The sequence below is a fragment of the Furipterus horrens genome, unplaced genomic scaffold, assembly GCF_987537825.1.
Source record: "Furipterus horrens unplaced genomic scaffold, mFurHor1.1.pri manual_scaffold_12, whole genome shotgun sequence".
In the NCBI taxonomy this organism is placed as follows: Eukaryota; Metazoa; Chordata; class Mammalia; order Chiroptera; family Furipteridae; genus Furipterus; species Furipterus horrens.
In genome coordinates, this window is record NW_028327182.1 from 23,387,467 (window position 1) to 23,411,500 (window position 24,034).

At 35.7% G+C, this 24,034-nt stretch overlaps 1 protein-coding gene across 1 annotated transcript in view; it reads left to right on the plus strand.

Annotated features, from left to right (window-relative positions):
• Positions 1 to 24,034, plus strand: part of DACH1 (dachshund family transcription factor 1) — a 412,459-nt gene that overhangs the window by 201,122 nt on the left and 187,303 nt on the right. Inside the window, exon 3 of the mRNA XM_090258266.1 lies at positions 20,852 to 21,013. Within this exon, the coding sequence (XP_090114392.1) occupies positions 20,852 to 21,013 (162 nt within the window). The remainder of the gene's footprint in view (positions 1 to 20,851; positions 21,014 to 24,034) is intronic.

Genomic DNA, 24,034 nt, shown 5'->3' on the forward strand with positions numbered 1-24,034 from the left:
TACTTTTTTCCTTTTCTTTTTATCTTGAAATATTTTTCCTCAGTGCTATCAACCAAATCTCTACCTGCTACCTGAAGCTTCCCCAGATCCCCTAGCCCAAATTAATCATCATGATCTTGAGCTATAAAAGACTATTTATTCTACCTTGTCTCTTGTGTTGTAGATAATTATATATTGGTCAGTCTCCCCAACTGCATTGTAAGTTTGTTCCTCCCTTTCTCTCTTCCTTCTCCTCCCCTCTTGTCCTCTTTTCTTCCTTCTCTCCTTTTCTTCTCTTCTTCGTTTCCTTCTTCTTTCTTTATTCATAACTTTCTTCAGCATATGTTAAGCATTTCCGTCCTGTTGATCTCAATGAACAAGCCCAACACAATCTCTACTCTCAATTAAGTCTATAGGTTTAAGAGCAGGGGCCATGTTCTACCCATCTTTTTATCATTTTTAGTCCCTGCAACATACTGCATACTTGATAAATTATGACTTGAGTTGAATATTGATAAAGATTGAAATTTAACTTGAAACCACCACAGTCATAGGCTACTCATAGACTTTTGAAAGACCTATGATAATCAGTCTTCATTAAAATGAAGAAATATTTTATTGAGTACTTACGTTTTCATTATACTTTTTTTTTCAGATTTAATGTGTTTTATTGATTAAAATATTACATTTTTGCCAATTTCCCTTCCCTCTGCTCCCCTCCACCCAGTGGCCCCCCTCCCTCCAGTTGTCCCCCCCTTTTAGATTATGTCCATTAGTTGTGCATACAGTTCCTCCCAACCTCTCTCCGTCTATTCCATTCCCTCCTACCTTGATCCCCAATTCCTATATCATCTCCCTCCCTTTCCCCATTCCCCCTCCCTGTTGACCTCCCCCCAATATGCTTCCCGTACCCACAGTTCCTTTTCCACTCTCATTGCCTATTTAGTTTGCCTTTGTTTCATCTCCCTAGCTTCTGTTTTTTTTTAAACCAGTCCCTTTAACATCTCATATAACAGTGGTTTGGATCTAATGAACTCTTTCAGTTTTATTTTGTCCTGGAAACACTTTCTCTGTCCTTCTATTCTGAATGACAATTTCGCTGGGTAGAGTATTCGTGGTTGTAGGTTTTGGATTTTCATTACTTTGAATATTTCTTGCCAGTCTCTTCTTGCCTGTAGGGTTTCCCTTGAGAAGTCAGCTGATAGTCTAATTGGGACCCCTTTGTACATAATTCTTTTCTTCTCTCTTGCTGCTTTTAAGATTCTCTCTTTATCTTTAATTTTTGACATTTTGATTATAATGTGTCTTGGAGTGGTTCTCCCTGGGTCCAGTCTCTTGGGAACTCTCCTTGCTTCCTGGACCTGCAAGTCTATTCCCTTCCCCAAGTCTGGGAAGTTCTCCTTTATTATATTTTCACTCAATTTTTCAAGTTCTAGTTCATCTTCCTCATTCTCTGGCAAACCAATGATTCTTATGTTGGGCCTTTTATAGCTGTCCCAGAGGTTTCTGATCCTCTCATTGTTGCTTCCCATTTCCTCTCTCTGCATTGGTTGACTGCTTGTTCCTTCTCCATATTCCAGTTTGTTGAAATGAACTCTGGATTTTATTTCCTTTCCTTCTGTCTCGTATGCGGTTTTGTTCCTTTCGTTATGAAAGTTTTTCGCTTCTTTCATATCTTTTTCCTGCTCTTTTGTGAATCCTGTAAGCCACCTGATAACAATGGCCCAGAACTGAGCCTCTGACAGGTTTCTTATCTGTTCATCTGTCAGGTTCTCTATCTGCTGTCTGGTGAGCTGCGCCACCAGGATTTCTATAGTTGTCTGCCTCATTTTGACAGATGCGTTTTGTTTTCTTGGGCTGGCTGTCGGGGCGGTGCCTGTGTACGCGTCACAAATCAGCGACCGGCGCCTGCCTGTCCACGACCTATTTCGCAGCCCTGTGGTGCTTTCTTTGGGGGCAGGGGTCCAAGATGGATTCACACAGTTATTCAGCTAGGAGACCGGGATCCGTCCTCCCGCCCCCCTGGGCCTCACTGTTCAAGGCGATGCGGTGGCCGCTCTCCCCAGCGCCGGGGTCGCGCACTGCCAGGGGCTTGACGGATCCGGGATTCCTCGCCGCCCGCCGCTCCGGGTGCGACCGCAAACAGCACTGCCCTCTTTAACTCTTACCTGCCCAAATGGCACCGCTGGTTTATAACTTCATATGTTGGACTTCCGTGTAGTTTTATTTTCTGGAATTTCTAGTTATCCTTTGTTTTGAAGTAGTTGTATTCCTCTCTAGTTGTAGAGGGAGACCTAGCGTGTCCGTCTAAGCCTCCATCTTGGCCGGAAGTCCCTCATTATACTTTTTATTTTCCTACTGAGAGTCTGCATTTTGTATTACAGTGATTACCAAAAACTATATTTTGCTTTTAGGAAAAAATATTGGCAGGTTACATAACAGTAAATTCAGATTACCTTGCAATTTTTTGGTAACAATAAAATATAGTAAGATACTTAAGTAATTGCCAGTGAATTTTACTTCATTTGTAGTGAATTACTTCTCATAAGTAAATGACAGAGATAGTTTTGTTTGTATGTATCTTTCAAGTGGGCCTTAAACATGAATCTAATGAAGATAATTTATCATAAATATTATTAACATTAAATAATTATTATTATACATTTATTTTGGTGAAGATACATTGTCAGTTATGATGTGAATAAATGTATATATTGAAAGTTATGTCTAGTTGTCAACTTCTATTAGAATGGCTTGATAATAATTAGATTTCAAGAAGACAGAGTTTAGCGTCTTCTAGCATTCTACAAGTCTCGGATTTCTTGTTTTAAAAGTCTATTTGATCTGCCATTATCACACAGAGAAAAAGATAGGCATATTCCTTGTTTATAACTAAATTTAAATTATATCTGTTTACCTTGTGTTCTGAAAATCCAAATATTTGTGATCTGTTCTAAGTATTTATTTATTATAAATCACATTTAGAATTTAAAAATTAACCATTTAGCCTCTATTCTATTCAGTAAATTATATCTATGGATATGTGTGATTAAAGCTTGATGTTGAGAGCAAATAATGTAAGGGAATAGAAACAAATTATATTTTTCTAACAACAGATATGCTTCTGTTTAGGGAATAGAGATAGACCCATCTAGCAAGTACATATATAAGTGTTACTTGACAATTAGAAATTTCTTTTGTAACTGATCATTGACCATGAAGCCAACGCAATGGCAGATGTAACATTAGTGATGTGAACTTTGTAAGTGCTGGTTTATTTTTTTTTTATGCAATAATGGAGAAATAGCTATGGTATTATTAATCATTTGGATATTCTTTTATTTATCCACCACTAGTTCTGGATATTTCAGTGTGAATAAACAGTAAATATAAAAATAAATATATCAAGGGGCAAAATATGTGATTAAAGAACCTGTGTATGTGTGGTAGGGTAGTTTTTGATAAAGGTAAATGTGCTTGGCTGGTCAGTGAAGAGAGAGATGCTAGCTTGGTGTTGCCCTTTTTGATAATGTGACTTTGGGTTAGAGAACGTGATTTTCAAGACACTGCCAATTCTTGTGCCTGAATCTGATGATTTAGTGGACCACAAAAACATTTAAATTTATCCTTTAAGATTTTTATTAGGCTATATTACTTATGTCCACCCAACTGGATTTCTTTTTTGATCTGACTTTACTATATTATATTTATTTTAACAAAATATCCTTCAATCAAGATGTATGTATAATGACAATGTATAATACAATGGCAATGTGAATCCTTCTGTGTTTTTTGCAAAATTTATATTTTTAATTAGAATGTGAATTAAAATTCAGTTTCTAACATCTTAGAATTATTTTATATGGTTCTGAACTGTGAATATTCATGTCTTTTTATGTCAGAGGAAAATAACAATAGCCTGGAGTGCTTATGTGGTACCATGCACAGCTGAATTTTGTTACATGTTCTCCCTCACTTATTTTCATAACTATCATAACATGTAGATACTGATATTAATCCCATTTCCAAGGTAGTTAACTGAGTTGTCTAAGGTCACTTAGTTAGTTGCATATCCAAATTTTGTACTGTCTTGACATTTGATCCAGAGTTTATCCATGCAAGTACTTATAAAACAAAATTCTTTATGAGAAATATGTTTTCTACCAAATTCCCTTATTGATCCCAGGAACTACAGTTACAGGAACACATTTCTGGGAGCCATGTCATGACCCTGGCTCTGCCATTTGTTCTGAACTAGGAGGGACAACTCTGTCAGTAGTAGAGCTAGTAATGTCAAATAAATAAATAAATAAATAAAGAGGGAAGAACTTGCTACCATGGAACGATAGCAAAACAAAGGGAGCTGGAAAACTTTTTATGGAACACCTATATATGCTCACACAGCCTGTGCCTTTTAGTGTTCTCATTAATTCTGTGAGGCACAAGTAGCAGGATACTCTTTATAACAGTGGGAGGAATGACAATGTAAGCTAACACAAATTAGATCTTGCAAACAGAGCGGATTGAAACTTAAGTCTTAGGCTAGAAAGCCTATATTCTTTGCCTATAAGGTATTTATACTATTGCTCTTAGTTTTTTAGACTTTATTCCAATATTTTGTTTCACTGTTGACAATTCCGAAGATGAAAGTGAGGGAGAGACCAGACAGCAATAAACAGGTGTGCTCTTAAAGCTACCGTCGCCTGTCTTGTTGCCTCAGGTGTTTCACTTCCCTCTGTTGAGCTCTGCAGTTTCTGTTTCAAGTTTTTCCACACCAGCCTGCCCCCTTAAGAAGAAATAACATGAGAAAAATACTTCCAATGCTGTATCAAGGCATTGAGTACTGTCACCATCAGTTTTAGCCATATGACTGTCACAGGGAATGCTCAAATGTCTGTATGTTATAGCTCAAAAGTGACCAGTTCCTTGGTGTCAGTTGTTTGGTCTATGTTTGGTTTTCTGACAATCAAATTAAGGACATCATCATCTCATATATTCAATAGACAGGCCACCTGATTATTCTATAATATCTTTTGCTAAAGTTAGAAAAGGAAACTAAGGTAATTGAGTGCTATTTCATGTTTCTGTTCTTGGTACCTCTAAATATAAAAATCAAGGTCACTATTATAATTTTATGGAACTTTTTTTGTACCAGGACTTCATTATGAGAAGTGAAATAGTGGCTTGAGAAAAGCACTGATATTATCTTCTGAATCTAGGTGCTTGCTAACTGTTGAACAAGCATGGGAAAGATTTTAAATGATGGCAGGATTGGAATATCAATGTCACTGGGCTTGTATTGGAGGCTGTAAACTATTTTCTTCAATATTTCCCAGGAAACTTTCATTGGAGGCCATGTTAGTTACTATCCAGTAACAGCTTATAAGAAAATCCTAATTTTATTGAGAAATTCACACTTTTATTTCAACTAAGTGCTTAAGAAGACTCAACCCCATGTTTCATTCCAGATGAGTCATGGTAGACCCATTCTCTTTTCCTCTGGTTGGTTGGGCATATTGGGAGATACAGTTATGGCTAGTGAGTTCTGAGAGGTGAGTCTTTAGGTTGTACCTTGAAAAAGATTTGTTTTGGGGACAAAAAGACATACATATAGAAAACAAATGGCTTGCCACTGTTTTGCTTCAATGCCTAGAATTATTGTAGCCAACATGCTAACATGATGGTATTCCCAATATATTGCGGATAACAAGAAAATAGGGAAAGAATATAGGTTCTAGACATTGCTCATCTGATTTAACCCACTCTAGTTGTGTTCCTGGAATTCTATTTAGGAAGACTACCACAGTTTTAGGATTATATACTTATTATTTAATTTTTTTTACTTCCTCTCTGCTTCCCACTCAACTTCATAGCTCATGCTTTACAATGTAATGATACAATATGTCAACACTTTACATATGTGACAGGGCGCAGACAGTTTCTGTTGCCATCCAAGAATTGTTTTAACTAACATCTTTATAAAGTGATTTGATGGTGTCACATGACAGACACCAAGTTGGAAATATTTTTATTAATATTATAAGCATTGCATTCAAACATAAAGTTATTTGGCAAGAGCCTCAGGTATATTTAATGCTCTCCATGACTTTCCTGTTTTCTTTTCATCTACTTTATGCTTAGCAATTTCTACAATATGCCTCAATATTGGGAAATATTGATGGTATGTTTTCTTTGTCTTTTGAAATTTATCAAGATACACAATGGGGATTGTATTGAAATTATCTTTCAGAATGTAATTAGAGTGTATTTATTGCAGCATATGTAGGCCTAGAAATTATTCTTCTGTTACTATAATGTTCAGTTGTGGCATTTTTATCATTATTGCAGATCAAGGTACTTTGACTAAAACAGAATAATATATAAAATTTTATTCAGTAAGTGGTATATATATAATTTATTTTCAGGTATTTTTGGTGTGCTTTTGAATACCTTGAAATTTTCCGCATGATTAACAAAATATATGAATATGAATATATGAATCAACTTTCATTGTAACAATGATTAAACTTTAGATTATGCTCAGATTTCCATACTAAGATGGAAAAAGCCAGGGGGGATGGGTCACTTCTGAAATACTTAGTTTTTCTTATGACATGTATAAAACTCTTTATGATAATCCACAACATGCTGTTGATTTATTAGTAAATTTTTAGTGACTGAAGAGAATGATTTGCCTTGACTGTCTCATTACTCGGAAGAAAAGCTATTGCAGAAGTTTTACATCTATTTTTGGCCACATTAAACTGCTAAGGACATGTTCCAGTCTGAGACTTTTCCTGAAGGACTTTCAAGCCAGAGCTCAGTGTTGGAGTTTGTTTCCAAACTTGAATTTCTCGAATTTCAGAGAGATAGGCTTCTATTAGGCCACCAGGCTAGCACAGCAATGTGTAGTTATTATTTCAATCAAAGAACTGTGTTCCATTACCCTAGGATCTGTGTCAAACTGTGGATTAGGTTAAAAAACCAACAAAAGCTCCTGGTGGTTGAAAGATTGTAAGTATTTTGCTACATTACTGCATTGCAGGAATGAACACTGTTCTTTCAGCGTTTTAGAGTTTCACAATATTACAATTAATTAATTGTGTCTATCTAGCTAAAATACTAGTCAGAGTTACCTGTCTGCACTTTTAATAAAGACTCTGGATTCCCTTGATCTTTCTTTTCCTCCCTGTGTACTGTAACACAACTTTCCCGAAGCCATAAAACTTTGATTAATGGAATAAAGAATTAGGTTTGAGTTACCTGTTTTTGTTGCTCTCCCATGCTTCTCTGACCTTGGGGTCACTTTCTAAATGTACCTTAGCCTTTGTCAAAAATGCTAACAAACTGAAATTATAAAGCATGACTATCCTTGCTATGATTACAAAATTATTTATTCAAAAATGTATAGTACTAGCCATTCACTATACACATTCAAATATAATGCTTCTTTTCTAGAAAGGAGTTATTTCATCTTTTTTCTTCATCTGTTCATTCTTTTGCTCCACAACTATATGCATGCATCTATAAAAGTTTGGTAGAAAATAAAATGGAGCAAAAAAAGTCATGTTTATCAATTGTTCTTTTACAGTGCTTTTCCTTGTAACCTTTGAGTAGCCCCTCAAGGCTTCTTGCATGAAATCAGAACATACTCATTGATTCTAAAACCCTCTACCAATTTATGAAAACTAATTGTCTCAGTTTGTTTTAGATTCTGGTATCCAGGTTTAATCATGTTTTTAGAAAACATATTTTTAATCCTCATTATTCTATGCATAGATTTGGACATTTTAAAAAATTCAGCATTCGCATCTAAATGTCTTTCGTCTCTATATTTTCCATTTTCTCCTAAGTCTCTCTCACTGCTCTTGGCAAATGTAGAAGAGAAGCAAAGTTGCTGGTATAAATGTCCTTCATCCTTGACCCCAGTAGAATTCATCGCCTCCTAGCTGTGTGGAGTGTATTTCTTAGTAGAGAACCTGGTCTTGCTTTCCCCTGGTGCTGCAAGTATGAGCACCTATCATGTTTGCATTCAAAGGTGGCCTGGATAGCATCCCGAGGACACGTTCTGGGAATGAAGTCGACCCCAGTTCTGTCCAAATGCTGCCAGGTGCGTGGGTACCCTGCTGAGAACACTGTGATTTGTGGGTGGATTTTGGCAGAAGGAGGCACGTTAGGAGTATGGAGCTCTAGCCCTTCTCCTCTTCGGTTTGAGAGTATCTAAAGTCAGATGCAGAATGTGGCTTCTTTCCTTTCTCACAGCTTATGTGAACTCTGCCGGTGATGCAAGGATCTACCTTATTTATGCCGTGGTGTGGAGGAGATGAAGGTATTGGAATTGAGGCCTTGATAACTTTTATACTTAACACAGTGCCTCCTGAGCAAATGGCATATTAGTGCAAAACAACTCAATTCATTTTCTTCTTTAGAAAATGCTGAAAAACAAAACTACCCTTAGGCCATTGATTGTTGGTCGAGAGTGTCAGCTAAAAGGATAGACTTGTTCCTCTTAAAAATGTTAACTGCATAACCATAAAATGGATTCTTTTGCTACTAGTAAGTTTTATTTTTCTGAAAATAAAAAGGATTTTTTAAAATATTAAAATGGGCAGATAGTATTTAGGTAGTGCACTTATTTACAATACATTTAATAACTATTAAAACTACAATGGAATTTGTGCAGTCATGGTGAGATTATAATGTATTATGTTTTGCTAAGCAGGAGGCTACATTTAAAATCTGATGGAGAAGACATGTCTTCCTCCTCCTTTTGTAGTTTTACCTTTAGCTAGAGAGATCGTTCTCTAAGATTCAACACCTAAAGAATGCATTTTTAAAAATGTATATATTGTTCAAAGCTGACCTCTGCTATTAGAAAAGTTTATCTGCACTTTTTCATCTGTTTAGAAACATACATTTTTGGTTAAGAGATCGAAGACAATCTCTCTTTGTCTTTTTCTTTTTTCCCCCTGTGCTAGGGAGGTTGAGATAAAAAAGAATGACTGCCTTAAAAGTCACACATGGCTGTAATTTAAGATTTTTTTCCCCCTCTCATTGTCCATAACAGTTGAAAGAAACCTTCAATGAAAGTTTATTAACTAGGCCAAAGCCTGAGGCAATAAAGGTTCATTTATTACCAGTTTCTTGGCTGTTTTTCTTCTTCTATTTTTCAGTTAAACTCATAGCGTAAGATAATACTTCACAAAATTAAACCTTTGACCTTCTGTAGAGTTAAGTCTCCTTTGATTAGATAAAGTAACAATTTATGGTCCAGCATGAGGTTGCACATGAAATGAATAATGCAATAGACTCCGTGTGGACTGAGAATCTATTGCTTTTGAAAAGATGAATGCTGTTTAAATGGGGGGAAGTCTGCTTAAGTGTGTTGTCTTTATTCAGTATGCACTTTAGCAATATTTCAAACGGTTTTACTTCCAAGATAAAGTTATATTTGAATTTTCTAATTCTTTTAAGAATGATGTACAGTCAAAATATGGAGAAGAGCTTTTGTAACTCTGTGTAACATTGTCAGGCGAGTGATTATGATACACAGTCCAGGTATTACAGAGGTTGAATTATAAAGATAAATGATTGCATGAGAAAAAATGCAATCTTTACATGTTGACTTCTATCATGATGGGACAATTAGAATATTATAATTTGTGATAACATTATGTGCCACTGCTAACATGGCTTCCATCAAACTGATATTTAATAATTTTAACAAGAAACAAAGTAAATATATATATATATATATATATATGTATAAAATAACATTAAGCCAGATTCTTAATTTTAAAACCAGTGCATAGGAGTTCAGTTTCTGGTTTTTATGATGTAGCCTTGTGAATCATAATGATGTTTTCAATTTTATTTTGATTCAGTCATGTTATAAATTTCAAATGTCATATCTCATTGCCAAAAGAGTGATTGGATATTATTTTACAGATATTTCTCTCATTTTTCTATGTCTTTTTTTTCAAACTTGTTTGGAAAAATTGAGAAAAATATCAAATCTATCAACAAAAATACTTTACTGGAGTTGCCTAATTACTACAGAAGAGATACACATACTTTCAGACTCAGAATTGATGTTTATTTCTATCTTCAGCTAGTGGAGGTAGAGAAATGTATACATAGTACAGATCCGTGTTTCTCACAAAGCTGTTGTGATTAGCTGGTTGTTTAAATTACTAATTGACATGCAGAAGTGGAATGCTTGAGAGAAGTGTTTTAGTTTTAGTTTGGTCTTTTTCAATTAGCTTAAATTATTTAAGGTGAATAAATCTACTGCCGTGATTTAGTTTCTTTTAATAGAATCTCATGGTACACCATTAATTAGGTCAAGAGAAGACTTTGTATCACATAGCTACAGATTGTGCCCCTAAAATGAACAGATATAAGGACAATTGAAGATTTGCTATGATTTACTCTTGTTTTGAAATAAATAGTAAAAGGTTCTATCAAAGTACACAAAAGTCTCAAATTTCTTACGATGTTAGGAATTAAATATTTCTTTCTATTGAAATGACTTTGTAGCCAAAAAGATAAATGAATTATATAATACCAACCATACGTAATTCTTCTTTCATGTCCATCTGCTCTGTTCTTAGGTGAGCTGGGTTAAATATACTAATTGAAACTCAGAAGGGAAATAGTTTTAAACATAGCATTTATTTCTTGAACAAGAAAGTATGAGGTTGCCTCAAAATAAGACAATTTAAGTAATTTGTCTCCGTTACACTAAGAAAACCTGACTATGATTACAAGGGTGTACCTAAAAATTAAGGCTTTGTTTACATAGCATTCCTCTCTTTAGGAGATGACAGCCACTGAAGACTGTGAACTATGACCATATTTCTTTTGTATCTTCTCTCGTATGGCAGTATTTGTTTTTCTGTATTAATCAGATTGTTCTTTTCCATAGTCCAACATTAAAACTGTAACCCAAAGCCTACTTTTCCAAGCACTACAATTGGCCTATCGCCATTTATAGTTTCCTTGTAACCAAATGAGACACATACCTACTTTTCAGGTTGATTATGGAGATTCATTAAGTTATTGATATAAGTGCAACAACCTAACGACAAAGGAGTGAGGAACACGTTGTCTCAGCGAGTCCCTCTGTTCCTACTGTTGTTCAGTGATTATGGTTATGTATTTTCCCCAACCCAGACCCTGACTTCTACTTAGAAAGTGTGTGTGTATGTATAAATATAGTTGTTTGACCCCTTCCCTTAAAAAAAGAAAAGCTAATACTGGTATATGTAAAGACTGTTATAGCTCTACCTTCTCCCGCTGTTTCTATCTCATTAGTAGGTCCCCTTAAACAAGACTTACATGTAAAATGGGGCACTTCTATACCACTTCTTTTTTCTAACCCCTCTCTTTACCAGCAACCACAGGCTTGTACAGCTCCACATGCTCCCTAGATTCTAGGAAAAGAAAAAAAATAGAGACTCTTATTGACTTACCAAAAAATTTAGAAAAGACTCTAATGGTGTTAAGGAAAGTATGAGAACATTTGAGGGACATTGTTCTTAGGCTACAATGCCAATGAGGTGACTGTTTTGCAGGGAAGTAAATTTATGACACCATTTCCTCTTTTCACTGATTGTCCTGCCTGACCTGTCATCAATATATTGACAAGTAGTCTCTTTAAAAAATATTCTTTTAGACTATCACATACTGTCAGCTACTCTCAGGCTCATAAGAGCCACCTGCCTGGAGTCAATGCATTGAATAATTTGGAGTGATGAGTCATGTAGGTAGTAAGAACTATTGGGCCTTAGAAAAAATGGGAACCTTTAATTCCCAGTTTATTGGAGAATGGAATAATTAGAAATAATGAGAAGGATGGTTTAAAGTAAATTAAAGTCAAAGTATGTCTATTACACTTTGTTTTTATTTTTCTATATTCAAGATGCATAGGGGAAAATCATTTATTGGCTCTTTGTCATATTTAAGGCATAAGATTCAAGCTAATATTATAAATACTGTATTTCACCAATAGTGCAGGTTAAAAGTTTTGTGCATAATTAAACTAAAATGAACATTGTTTCTGTGGCAAATATATTCTAAATTCTACAAAACTGAATCACAAATGGACATTAGATCAGGTTCCTAAGTGGAGTCAATTTCCATTTGTGATATCACCTGAATATCTGAAACTTGACTTCCTATGCAATTCATAGCTACTTGAGCAAAGGGGATTATTTTTTTCAATGATTCTATTGTTTCCTGTGTTCTGTATTTTTAGTTTTACATTTATTGATGGAGTTGGTGTGGTCAGTGCTGAATGGGGAGTTTAGGGAATTGGGATTACTCTGTCATTATTTAATGGTATGACTATAGAAATGATTAACCTCACTGCCCCTAAGTTTCATCATCAGTAAAATAAAAGGGTTGCATTGTATAAGGAAGGCGTGCTTATTTCTATGTTTTATTAGTCTAGACTCCAATTGGTTGTTTAGAAATATTTTTCTAAAGGTGATTATGTTAAAAAATGGAGTAAAAATGACAGTTATTCAAGACCTTTTTGTGCCATGTTCAACTTTTCACAAATTGCCTATTTTCTTTCCTTTTAAAAAATATTTTATTTATTTATTTTTAGAGAGAAGGGAAGGGAGAGAGGGAGAGAAACATCAGTGTGTAGTTGCCTCTAGTGTGCCCCCAGCTATGGACCTGGCCTGCAACCCAGGCATGTGCCCTGACTGGGAATTGAACCAGTGACCTTTGGTTCACAGGCCGATGCTCAACCCATTGAGCCACACCACCCAGACCTACTTTCTTATTTAAACGACAGTAATTTAAAAATTTTAATTGAGTATGTTTTAGCCTGATTCTATGAGTTAATGATCAGAAGTTGAGTGTTTCAAAGACTTCCATGGAAATTCCTCAGTGGTTTACGCACAGGCAAACGACATTCCCATGGTGTCCTCTCCTCCTGACTTCGGTACTGCCATTTCTTCCTTCACTCTGGGAGACTTCAATTTTAAACTACTCAGAATGAGAATGTTGTTGCATTTGATGTCTATTTGATTTATTAGTTATCATCAAATTATAGTAAACTCTACTGTAGGTTTCTTCAAATTTGTGGGGTTGATTTGTTAATCCAAACATTTAAAAAATAATTTAATCAATTTAAAAACTGAAAACTAAAATAAGGAAGGACTCCATTAATGGCCTTAAAGATCAATTTCCCTTTTTTCTCCAGAATATAAATGTGTTTCAAAGGGCAAGAAAAGCCACTTTAATGGACATTAGGAGACAAATTCACATTCGAAATCTTCAGTCTATCCTGATTCACAATTAAGTTACTTATTCTGGTTGCTTAACACTTTCTTATTTAATCATTCAAGATTGAGGACAGGCATATTTTAATACCAATATTCATTTATTTAGAAAGTACTGAGAAATAAAATAACTGTGAAAATTAGTGTCAATTTTTTAGACATCTGGCATTTCAATAAGGATGGGAAGAAAGCAGAGTTTTTTTTTTTTTTTTAAAGGTACTGGTAATTTTTAAGTTGTTATATTGAGCCAATAGTCCTTCTAAGACTTGGAGTGATTTCAATTGAGTTGTAATGAAGCTTATAGTGCACCTTCAACAGAGTATTGCAAAGAGTCTGTAGGAACTGTCAAGGACAGAATGATTATTTCACAGTAATGACTGTTGAACTGAACTGTGCTTTTTGATGTTTTACTTTCTGAATTGAATTGTTAGACAAGATTAATTGCACACGATGAGAGTTTTAAGCGAATGACTACGTAAGACATTAAGTTTCTCTGTATGTAACTTCGGGGAAAATGCTAGAAGGTTTAAACGAATAAGTATATTTAGTATGTAAAATGCCTGGGTTAATTTTAAAATTCCTTTACTAACATCCTTTATTGAAAACAGAAATCCACTTTATTCGTCTGTCTTGGTTATATTGCTATGGGTTGAAGTAATTTAATATTCCTGCTTTCCACTAATATTTTTGTTCAACAGAAGTAAACAATAGGTTTCATAAATTAAAAATACACTCTTCTGAACAAGCTTATAAGATTAAAAAAACAAGGCTGTAAACATTTATGACTGAAACAAACTAGATTGTTCAAATACTGCCATGATGTATCATGTATATCAATATGGCACTGATATCAGTTAGAATGCAAACAAGGTTCTAAATGATGTGCCCCTTCATTTCAGCTGGAGAATCCGCTTCACACCATCTGCCTATCAGATGGTTAGGAACCAGGACTGCGTATTAATGCCACATGTTCGATTTTCCTCCTTCTTGTAATGGTTAGATTCATATTGCTAATAGCTGTGCATGAGCACTGTCGATGAAATTTCTGTGACGCTGGAGTGATGAGATATTTATAAGCTGTCTGTCTCTCTGAATAATCAGTAGGAAGAATGCCAGACATAAATAACTTATCAATTCTAGCATATTAATAATCACTACCATTGGCTATAATCTACTGCATGTTTAAAATTGTTTCTTCTAAATTTGGGTAAAGTGGCATAGACAAATAAAGTCTATCATATGGAAGCTTTTAATGCAGACTATCTCTTGTGTATAACTCATTTTATTTAACCATTAGGTTTTGGGAAATGCATTTTATATGGAATGTGATGTAAAAGTAGACAACATATCAAACATTTGGAAGTCATCTTGATGTCTTTGAAACTAAAGATCAAAGATTGGACCTTTCAAGTTAATGAGCAAACAAACAGATCAGAGAAAGAATTTGACAGCAATATGTCTTTTTTATTGATATTTGTAATCTACAGTTGTAATCTACTCTATAACTATGGGCACTGACTTATTTGAAATAAATAGAATGGGGATACTTTTCCTTTTGTTAAAGAGAGTGATCAGGATTGTATAATGGCATTTGAAGGATTTAAAGGCTGTTTTGATAAAAGTTGAAAGCAGAAGAAAAACACTATCTTTGCGAAGTAAAATGAGGCTCTTAAGTGGTAACAGTGCCTGCTTTCCTTCTAACTGATAGACCCATGGATTGGTTTGAAGGTATTGAATGTGAAATAGCAAAGGCTTTGTATCAATATATACAGAGTGGAGATTTAGTGAGTTTATGATAAATTTGATCGATGTAAACTACTAAATCAAATGATTTGATAGAAACATGGTTTTTAGATCTCCATTTGTCAAATAGCTAAATTCTCACTCTATGCTATTAAGTAGCTTTTGTCATATTTGCATTTTTGCGAGTAGCTGAACAAAAGCAAAACTAAACATATGGACATGATGGATATTATGGGTTATTTGTTAATATTTACTACCACGTGCAGAGGGCTTCCTATGTATACATACTGTATAGTGTGTTATTTCACCTTCATTCTCCGCATCCCTATGGGGTCAGAGCGATACCTCTGATTTTAGAGATGCAGATTTTGAAGCCTTAGGAATTATATAACTTGCTGCAGTATTCCAGGTAAATTTGATGTATGACTTCTTGGAATGCTTTTTTCCCCCAACTATTGTATTTACTCCTTATATGACAGAATTTAGATAACTAAAAATTCCTATTCAGTCACTTATTTAACAAGAACTTAAAAAAATTTAATGAAATATCAAAAAGTGAAAGTAAAAATACAGAAAATCTGTAAGCCAAGATGAAACTAACTTCTAAGAATAGCCAGTTTAAAAAACACAAATAGAATGTGTTCTGAAGGAACAGAGCAGAATGCTGCCACCCCAGCAATGACTTTGTGTCATAATTGAGACAATAATATGCCAAGCAGCATTTCTAAATTCTGTTTAAAAAGCTATTCTTTTAATTGTAATGTATAGAGTTTTTAAGGTCAAATAGAACAGAAAAAAAGAAACTAAAATAATTTTTTCATGATATAAGCATGTGGGCTCTCTCCTAAGTTTACTGTGCAGTCCTTTTGCCGGGGGCCAGTAGAAGGTCTAAGAGAGCACAGTATATAACTTAATACCCTTTTTCTGAAGGAAAATGTATTTTTTAAACAAAATATTTCTCAATCCATTGTTGATGATAAATTTGGATTTAGACGCTTTTAAAATAAAATGAAATTATATTACATTTGATTTCTCAGTTAAGTACAAGTTTTTGTCTTAGTTTATGAGATATTGTTAAAGTTCTTTGAGAGTATAAAAATGAGATTGGCGAGGTAAAATAAATGGGTTAATTACTCTTTAGTGTGAGAGTTTTATAAAATCCTCACCCAGGGCTATGTTTATTGGTGAGAGAGAGAGAGAGAGAGAGAGGAAGAGAGAGAGAGAGAAGGAGAAAGAAAGAGACATTGATTGGTTGCCTTCCATATGTGCCCTGACCGGGAATCAAACCCACAGCTTTTTGATGTAATGGATGACAGTCCAACTGACTGAGCCACCTGACCAGGGCAGTGTAAGAGTCTTTTTTTTATTCATTTATTTATTTGTTCCTTTTTTTTTTCCTCCTGAAGAACGAAAGAAATCTGGTGAAAACCTATGAACTAAAGAATCAGAAGCAATTATTCAAGCTGTTTAAGTAATAATTACAGTATTTACCAAACAGCCTTCTGGCTGTAAGTGGTTGCTGGAGTTAAATACGTGCGTGACTGCTGCTTCAGTAACAGAGAAGCACTGCGTGACCTGGCTGTCCTCTTTGCTTCTGCTGCGGTAGTTTAAGCTCCAAGACTCATTTCTACAAAGTACAGCACACTAGAGCAGTATGGCGCAAACTCTGATTCAGTGCTCCGGCCTGGTTTTGTATTTTAATGTCTCCTTGTTGATTTTTGTGCATACTCACTATTGAGAACCACTGCAGTGATGATCTGCTTCATTAATAAGCTGTTTAAATTTTTCATTTTATTTTTATGTTAAAAATAAGCTTGAATTGTAAGATGCAGATACACTTTAGTGTAAATTTCTGTCATCAAGTAATGTAAGTAAGGGCTGTGAGCGTGAGAATCAACCTGCTGAAAAGTGAAAGAAAGCACAGATTCCTGAGTCCACCCCAGAAGTCGTCTGTGGCTGGGACTCTGAGGAAGATAACCTCCGATTTTACCGTGCACCGCGGCGAGGCGTGGTGTAGATGATCACTTCGAGAAACACAGAATTGCCTAGTTTGGAGGGGAAAGGGGGTTGTTTTCACTGGGAAGAGCTGAAAGCAGTGGGAGCCTTGCAGTAGGGTAAGCGTGGGGTACTGGAGGAGGAGGAACCGAAGTCTATGAATCTGAGGCAGGGGGAGAAAACTAAAGGCGAGAGGGTTTAGGGGGAGAGACGAAAGTGCGTGGTGAACGTTGTGGGTTTGTCAGTGTTCACACAAGTGGACAATTCTTGAACACACAGGAAGTATGTTTGTAGTCTGAATTCACTATGAAGTATAGATCCAAAAAAAGTTATTCTGTGAATCTATTACACTCCTCCTCCCCAAGGGCAACTTTATTAGAGAACAAAATATACAATGGGACTTCTTTCTGAGATGAGCTATAGATTCTCAGCTAAGTTTCTCCTAGAGACAGCAAGCTGAGGGATTTGAGTACTAGAGACTTGACAGGGCCGCTGCAAGGCCAACAGGAAGTGCAGTAAATGCAGGGGAGGGGGCTGTGAGGTTTTTGTGATCCTCTAAGAAGGTGCAGCTTTGATGAGCCATGCTTTGTATGAATGAGCTTTGCTACTCCCAGTGTACCCAAAATGATGGTAACATAAACATAGAGTTTTAAATTACTTACATGGACATTGTCAAAATAATGACCATGTTTCTCCTTTGGCTTTTCAAGTAATTTAGCTTGAGGAGCTTTTTTTTTTTTTTTTTTTCAATTTTTTTATTCAGTGACAATTTGTTCCAGGCTTTGAGGTAATATATTTCTGTCCTTTTGGTGTTATAACCTAGTTTAAGGAGCTAGCCCTAAACCTACCCCCACCCCAGACCCTCTCTTTTAGAAAGGTGTGAGGTAGAAGATTGCAAGGAACTGAGTATCTCTTCCCAAATTAGAGCAGTCAAATCAACCCAAAATATACCAGTGCAGTGTTCCCAGCCAGAATATCAGAGAATGGAACTAAGCTATTTGCCTGTTTTAAGAACTCCACGGGTGATTCAGACTCACAGAGGATGCAAACTCCACGCAGCAAGGCCGAGAACACAAGCAAGTGGATTACTAGCCTTCTCTTTAGGAGTGGGTTGGGGAAGGTCAGCTCTTTAAAATCAGTGAGCTTTGACCTGATTCTTAAAATGTTGATAACTGTTTCTCAGGTAGATTGAAGAGCCAGGAACCCTAGTCAGCTGCTTCTAGAGCATACTGTTAAAGCTGTCACAGGATGGATGCGTGGGTGGGTCGGGGCAGAGGACCTGAGAGCTTTTGTAGAAAGTGGGAATAACATGCAAAGTCTGGCTTGAAAGAAGGCATGTCACCCATTAGAGGAAATAAAAGAAGGCCTGTGTGTCTGGAGCATAGAGATCAAGGGGGACCTGGAGGAACAGATGACGTTGCACAGATAGGCAGGAACTGAGCACAAAGAGCTCCGACAGCCTTGCAAAGTATCCAGCTAGCACCTAAGAGCAGCCATTGCATGTCATGATTGGGTTTTTATATTTATAAGGTTATGTGGAATACTGTATGAATAATAAGAGATTGGAGGTGGGCAAAGTGGAGGCTGTTAAGAGCTTATAGCAGGATTCCAGGATGAAAGGTGGCAGCTTGCACTTGGGGAAACCAATGAAAATGGAGAAAATTGAGGGAATTTAAAAGCTGTTACAGAATTAAATGTGTTTGACACATGCACATTAAATGCTATATCATTTGGAATTTTATTAGAAATGTAAAACTGGGAACACTGTCAAAGGGCAAAATAGAAGAGCACCATAAGATCAGATAAATAATATAATTATAAAAAATTTATATATAAAAGTCAATAGTTAATTCAGTAGTTAAAGAGAAGCAGAATTCTTCTAGCTGAGGGAACTGTGGCCAGCCCATTATATGCATAGCTAGGATTGGATCAGTCTACTGAAAAGCTAGACTGCAAGGCATGTCTAGTTTTGACTAAACATGATGTGGCATTCTTCACCTAGTTTTTCTTATTTAATTTTTATATTATTCCTTTGTGAATAGAATGGTTTTACAGATGAAGAACCCATACTCAAGAAGATTTTATGGCTTCTTAAAGGCCATATCATGCATAGTTATGTTTCATGCCACTGAATTAGATTCAGATATATACAATAATAGCAATCATATCTCAAGTTGAAGGTTTGCCTTTTTTATTCAAATGCTATAGAACAATATTTACCTGGAGCATAAATCAAAGATAAAGGCCCTAGAAATGTCATTACTTGGAGATGGAATGACACCAGTCAATGAAGAGAAGGAACAAGTAGAATGTATGCATTTGTGACAAGGAAAAGCTGAGGAAGAGAGATTTTTCTGGGAGACACTAAAAGACTTTTAAGAGAACAGAAAAGAAAATGTTCTGAAACATCTTTGAAGGAAATGAGTAACTGGGGAGAAAATTCAATCATAGGAAGATGAGAGAATCATTTCAAGTTGGGATTTAAAAGGCAATAAATGTTCTGCCCAGACCCAGATGAATTCTTTGAATGTAGATCAGTGCCTTTTTTAGGGGGTGGTTATGAGGTTTCCATGCAAATATCTAATCTGAATGTTTTGTGTTGGGGTGAAAGTAGTCAATGCCTCTTTGGTCTTATTTGAAGAGAAGATGAACTCTTCTCATAACAGAAAAAAAAAAGAACAAAACAACAAAAAAACAGATGATTTCTAGGGAAAAAAGACTTTCTTATAATTCCTAAGGCTATGTCTTATTTGCTGTGGTAACTAGAACTGATGATTAGCAGGGAGGAAAAGGAGGAGAGAGTTGTTCAGTCTTTAATCCACCAACTGGGAGTGGAAATAAATCACACAAGATAAATTTAAACCAGGCAGAAGAACTGCAGTTAGAAACTATGAAGCGGCCATGGCAAAAGACATAGTGGGTGATGGTGGAGGTGTCCTGCGGGACTATTCAAGTTTTACAATGAGGGGAAATCATTCATCTATTCTGGTGTGTGTCATTTTGCAGATCAGGGATGCCAGGATAAAGTAATTTGACTTGGTAAAAGTTCACACATTTAAAGAAAACAAGCATTCTCCTACTCAAAAACCTCTGCTAGCTGTGTATAGCCTTAATTTCCTGCTCTTTCATAATCTGGACTCAATTTCTATTTCTAATCTCATGTCTACTTCTACTTACTGTTCTCTGGCTGAATAGAGACAGACTGCTCTGGATAGACATCGTGGTATAGTGGCTGAAAGTGTCCACTCCAGGACTAGAATTCTGGAGGATGAAAAGTCAGGGAGGCAAGTCATGGGGCCAGGATATTCCCTGTGTGCTATTCCAGACACGGGGAATAGCATGTGTGAAAGAACAGGCTTCAAGAGGCAGGACAGGCATGGGTACCAGTCGCATGTTGATTATAGCTGGAATGTGGCATGAAAATGATGAAACTTTGGATGATGAGATAGGTTTACTCCTTAAGGCAAGACTTTGTGAATTATCATGATAAGTTAAGCACTTCAGAATTTTTGCCCGTTAGGAAGCTGTAGGGGATTTAAAACAGGGAATGACATGTTAAGATTGGTTTGTTTGAGATATAATTCTGGCTGCATTTCTACTACTGTCTTTTTATGTCTAAATTATGTTTCTACTAATATTTAATTTGGGAATTTAGAGAGTACTCTCCTTATTATATCAGGTTTTTTTTTGGGGGGCTAGTTGGGAATGGATATATGTTTCAGAATATTTCATAAAAGAATCAGATACTTTAATAGGGTTGTGTGTGTTACATAAAGTACATGGACATTACATGAAAAATAAGATTTTGAATTACCTCATTTTTAATTTATTCTTTTAAGGTCTGACAGCAGCAGCTGCAGCAGCTGCCGCTGCTACCAATGCAGCTATCGCCGAAGCAATGAAGGTGAAAAAAATCAAATTAGAAGCTATGAGCAACTATCATGCCAGTAATAACCAACATGGAGCAGATTCTGAAAATGGGGACATGAATTCAAGTGTTGGTAAGTTTTATATTCACTGAAACTTATTGTGATCATTTTGCTACCACATTATTTTCTTTTCCAGATCAAAACTATTGGTTACCCATTCAAGATGTTAGTACTTTTAGCTTTGAAACAGTTTATATTTTGAAAATATGATTTAGTGTCTAATAACACACAGTCCAAATAAATAATTAGCATCACTATTTTTTTATTATAAGATCTATTTTATGTCTACAACTTTGTTAAGTGTAAACATCTTTCATAATACAAATATATTTTAATAATCAGAATTCTAAAATATTGATTATGGGTAAGGTGGTAGAAGAATATTTATGAACAAAATCACACACTTTATCTTTTTTATCCTTAATATATTTGTTACTAAATAAGAAATTGCATTAGCAGCAAAACATATGTGGTAGTTAATTTTTTCTATATACAACCATTACCCATTTTTCTCATATTAAATGTACAACTTTAATTTCTCATGATATTTTTTCTTGAGGTATGTAGAAAAAGTTTATGGTCACAATTAAAACCAAAGGAACAGTTTTTTTTCTTTGCAGAATTCATCCGTATAATTTGTTTTATCAAACACAACTTCAAATGTGGGTTAATTGTTTTATTGATATCTTTTTTTTTCTCTTTTTTTTATTTTCGTTTTTTAATTACAGTTGTCCCCTTTTCCCCTAATTTCTCTCCCCCACCCACCCCATCCCCCCTCCCGCAATCATATCCCTCCCCGTTGTCCATGTCCATGAGTCATTTATACAGGTTCCTTGACTAAACCCTTCCCTTCCTTATCCCCCTTCTCTCCCTCTCCCCTCCCCCCTATTGACTGCTATTCTGCTCTTTGTTCTATTTAGTTCCTTTGTTTGTGTTGTTCTTTAGTTTCCTGTATTAGGTGATATCATATGGTATTTTGCTTTCTTTGCCTGGCTTATTTCACTAAGCATAATTCTCTCTAGTTCCATTCATGTTGTTGCAAATGGCAGGAGTTCCTTCTTTCTTTCTGCTACATAGTATTCCATTGTGTAGATGTACCACAGTTTTTTGATCCACTCATCTACAGATGGGCACTTAGGTTGTTTTCAGCACTTAGCTATTGTAAACAGTACTGCAATGAACATAGGAGTGCATAAGTTCTTTTGAATTGGTGTTTCAAGATTCTTCGGGTATAATCCTAGTAGTGGAGTCGCTGGTTCAAAAGGCAGTTCCATTTTTAATCTTTTGAGGTAATTCCATACTGTTTTCCATAGTGGCTGCACCAGTCTGCATTCCCACCAACAGTGCAGTAGGGTTCCCGTTTCTCCACATCCTCGCCAGCACTTGTTGCTTGTGACATCACAGACAGGGGACCGATTTCCAAAATATATAAAGAGCTGATACGACTCAACATCAAGAAAACAAACAACCCAATTAAAAAATGGGCAAGGGACCTGAACAAACACTTCTCCGAAGAGGACATACAGAAGGTCCATAGACACATGAAAAAATGCTCAACATCAATAGCCATCAGGGAGATGCAAATAAAAACCACAATGAGATACCACCTTACACCTGTCAGAATGGCCATCATCAACAAATCAACAAGCAACAAGTGCTGGCGAGGATGCGGAGAAATGGGAACCCTACTGCACTGTTGGTGGGAATGTTTTATTTAGCATTTGTGTGTTGGTTAGATATAACATTTTATTTCACATTGTGTTATTTCCCTTTACAGGGTAGAAACCATGCTCAAAATATAATTTAACAAGAGACATTTGGATACTGCAAGATATGTGTAATAAGATACCATATCCAATGTATGTTCACAGATAACACAATAATTCACAGAAGTTCAATTAAGTTTTCTCTTCCATGCATCATTTTAACAGATTATTTCTTCAGGTAATCAGCTCTCTGCTGTCAGTCCATTGGCATGTGGTTAAGGACATATAGAGGAACACTGTGGATTTTAGTAATAATAATTCTTGCAGCAGTTCCATGGAAGCATACACTAGATGTGAATGTTCTGGTAGGAAGTAATTTTGAAATACATATACAAAATACAATATACCACTGTCTCAGTGATGCCAAAGGGTGTCTTCTCATGTAAAAAGAAGGAAAATAAAACTTTTCAGCAGAACTACACAGGGGAAATAGAAAAAGAGCGGCAGTAGCAGGTTTGATTTGAGAGTAGGTTAGAAAGGAGGTGGCGGCAATTCTGGGATGAAGAGACGTGGGAGCGAGTTGAAAGGCAGCTTTAAAACTGGAGGAGACCGAGGAGGACACCAGTGCTTGTGTTTGTGGTGTTGCCAGTGAGCAGACAGAAAGCAGCAGATTGTTTAGGTCATGGCTTACGTGCATAAATTTAGACTTTTAAAAGTTAAAAAATTAGAGTGACTGTGTGATCACCTGAAAAATGCTACTGAAAAATGAGTGTTCTGAAAAATGAAAAAACAAACATGGGGAGGTTTTAAATTGGGTGAAATAAGTCAGCCTAAGATGGCATATATGATTTTATTTATCTGGCATTTTAGAAAAGGCCAACTGTAGGAATAGAGAATGGGGCAATCGTTGCAAGAGGTGAGGAGTGAGTGTAATTATAAAGGGAAAATTTTCAGAGTTATGGAATATTTATGTATCTGGAACATAGTTGTGACTACATGAAAAACAGAGTTAAAATTCATAAAACTATATAATTCATGCCCAAGAAGTCAATTTTACCATGATAATTTTAAAAATAAATAAATATTTTTTAAATAAAAAAGTTAAAAATGATGTCCTGACCAGTGTGGCTAAGCTGGTTGTGCATTGTCCTGCAAAGCAGAGGTTGCCAGTTCAATTCCTGGTCAGGGCACATGTCTGGGTTGTGGCTCAGTCCCTAGTTGTGGCACATGTGAGAGGCAACCGACTGGTGTTTCTCTCATACATTGATGTTTCTCTCCCTCTCTTTCTTCCTCCCTTCCTCTCTCTCTATAAAGAAATAGAGTATTTTTTAAAAGTTAAAAATGATTGAAGTAAAATGAATTATAATTCTTTTTAGAATTATTAATT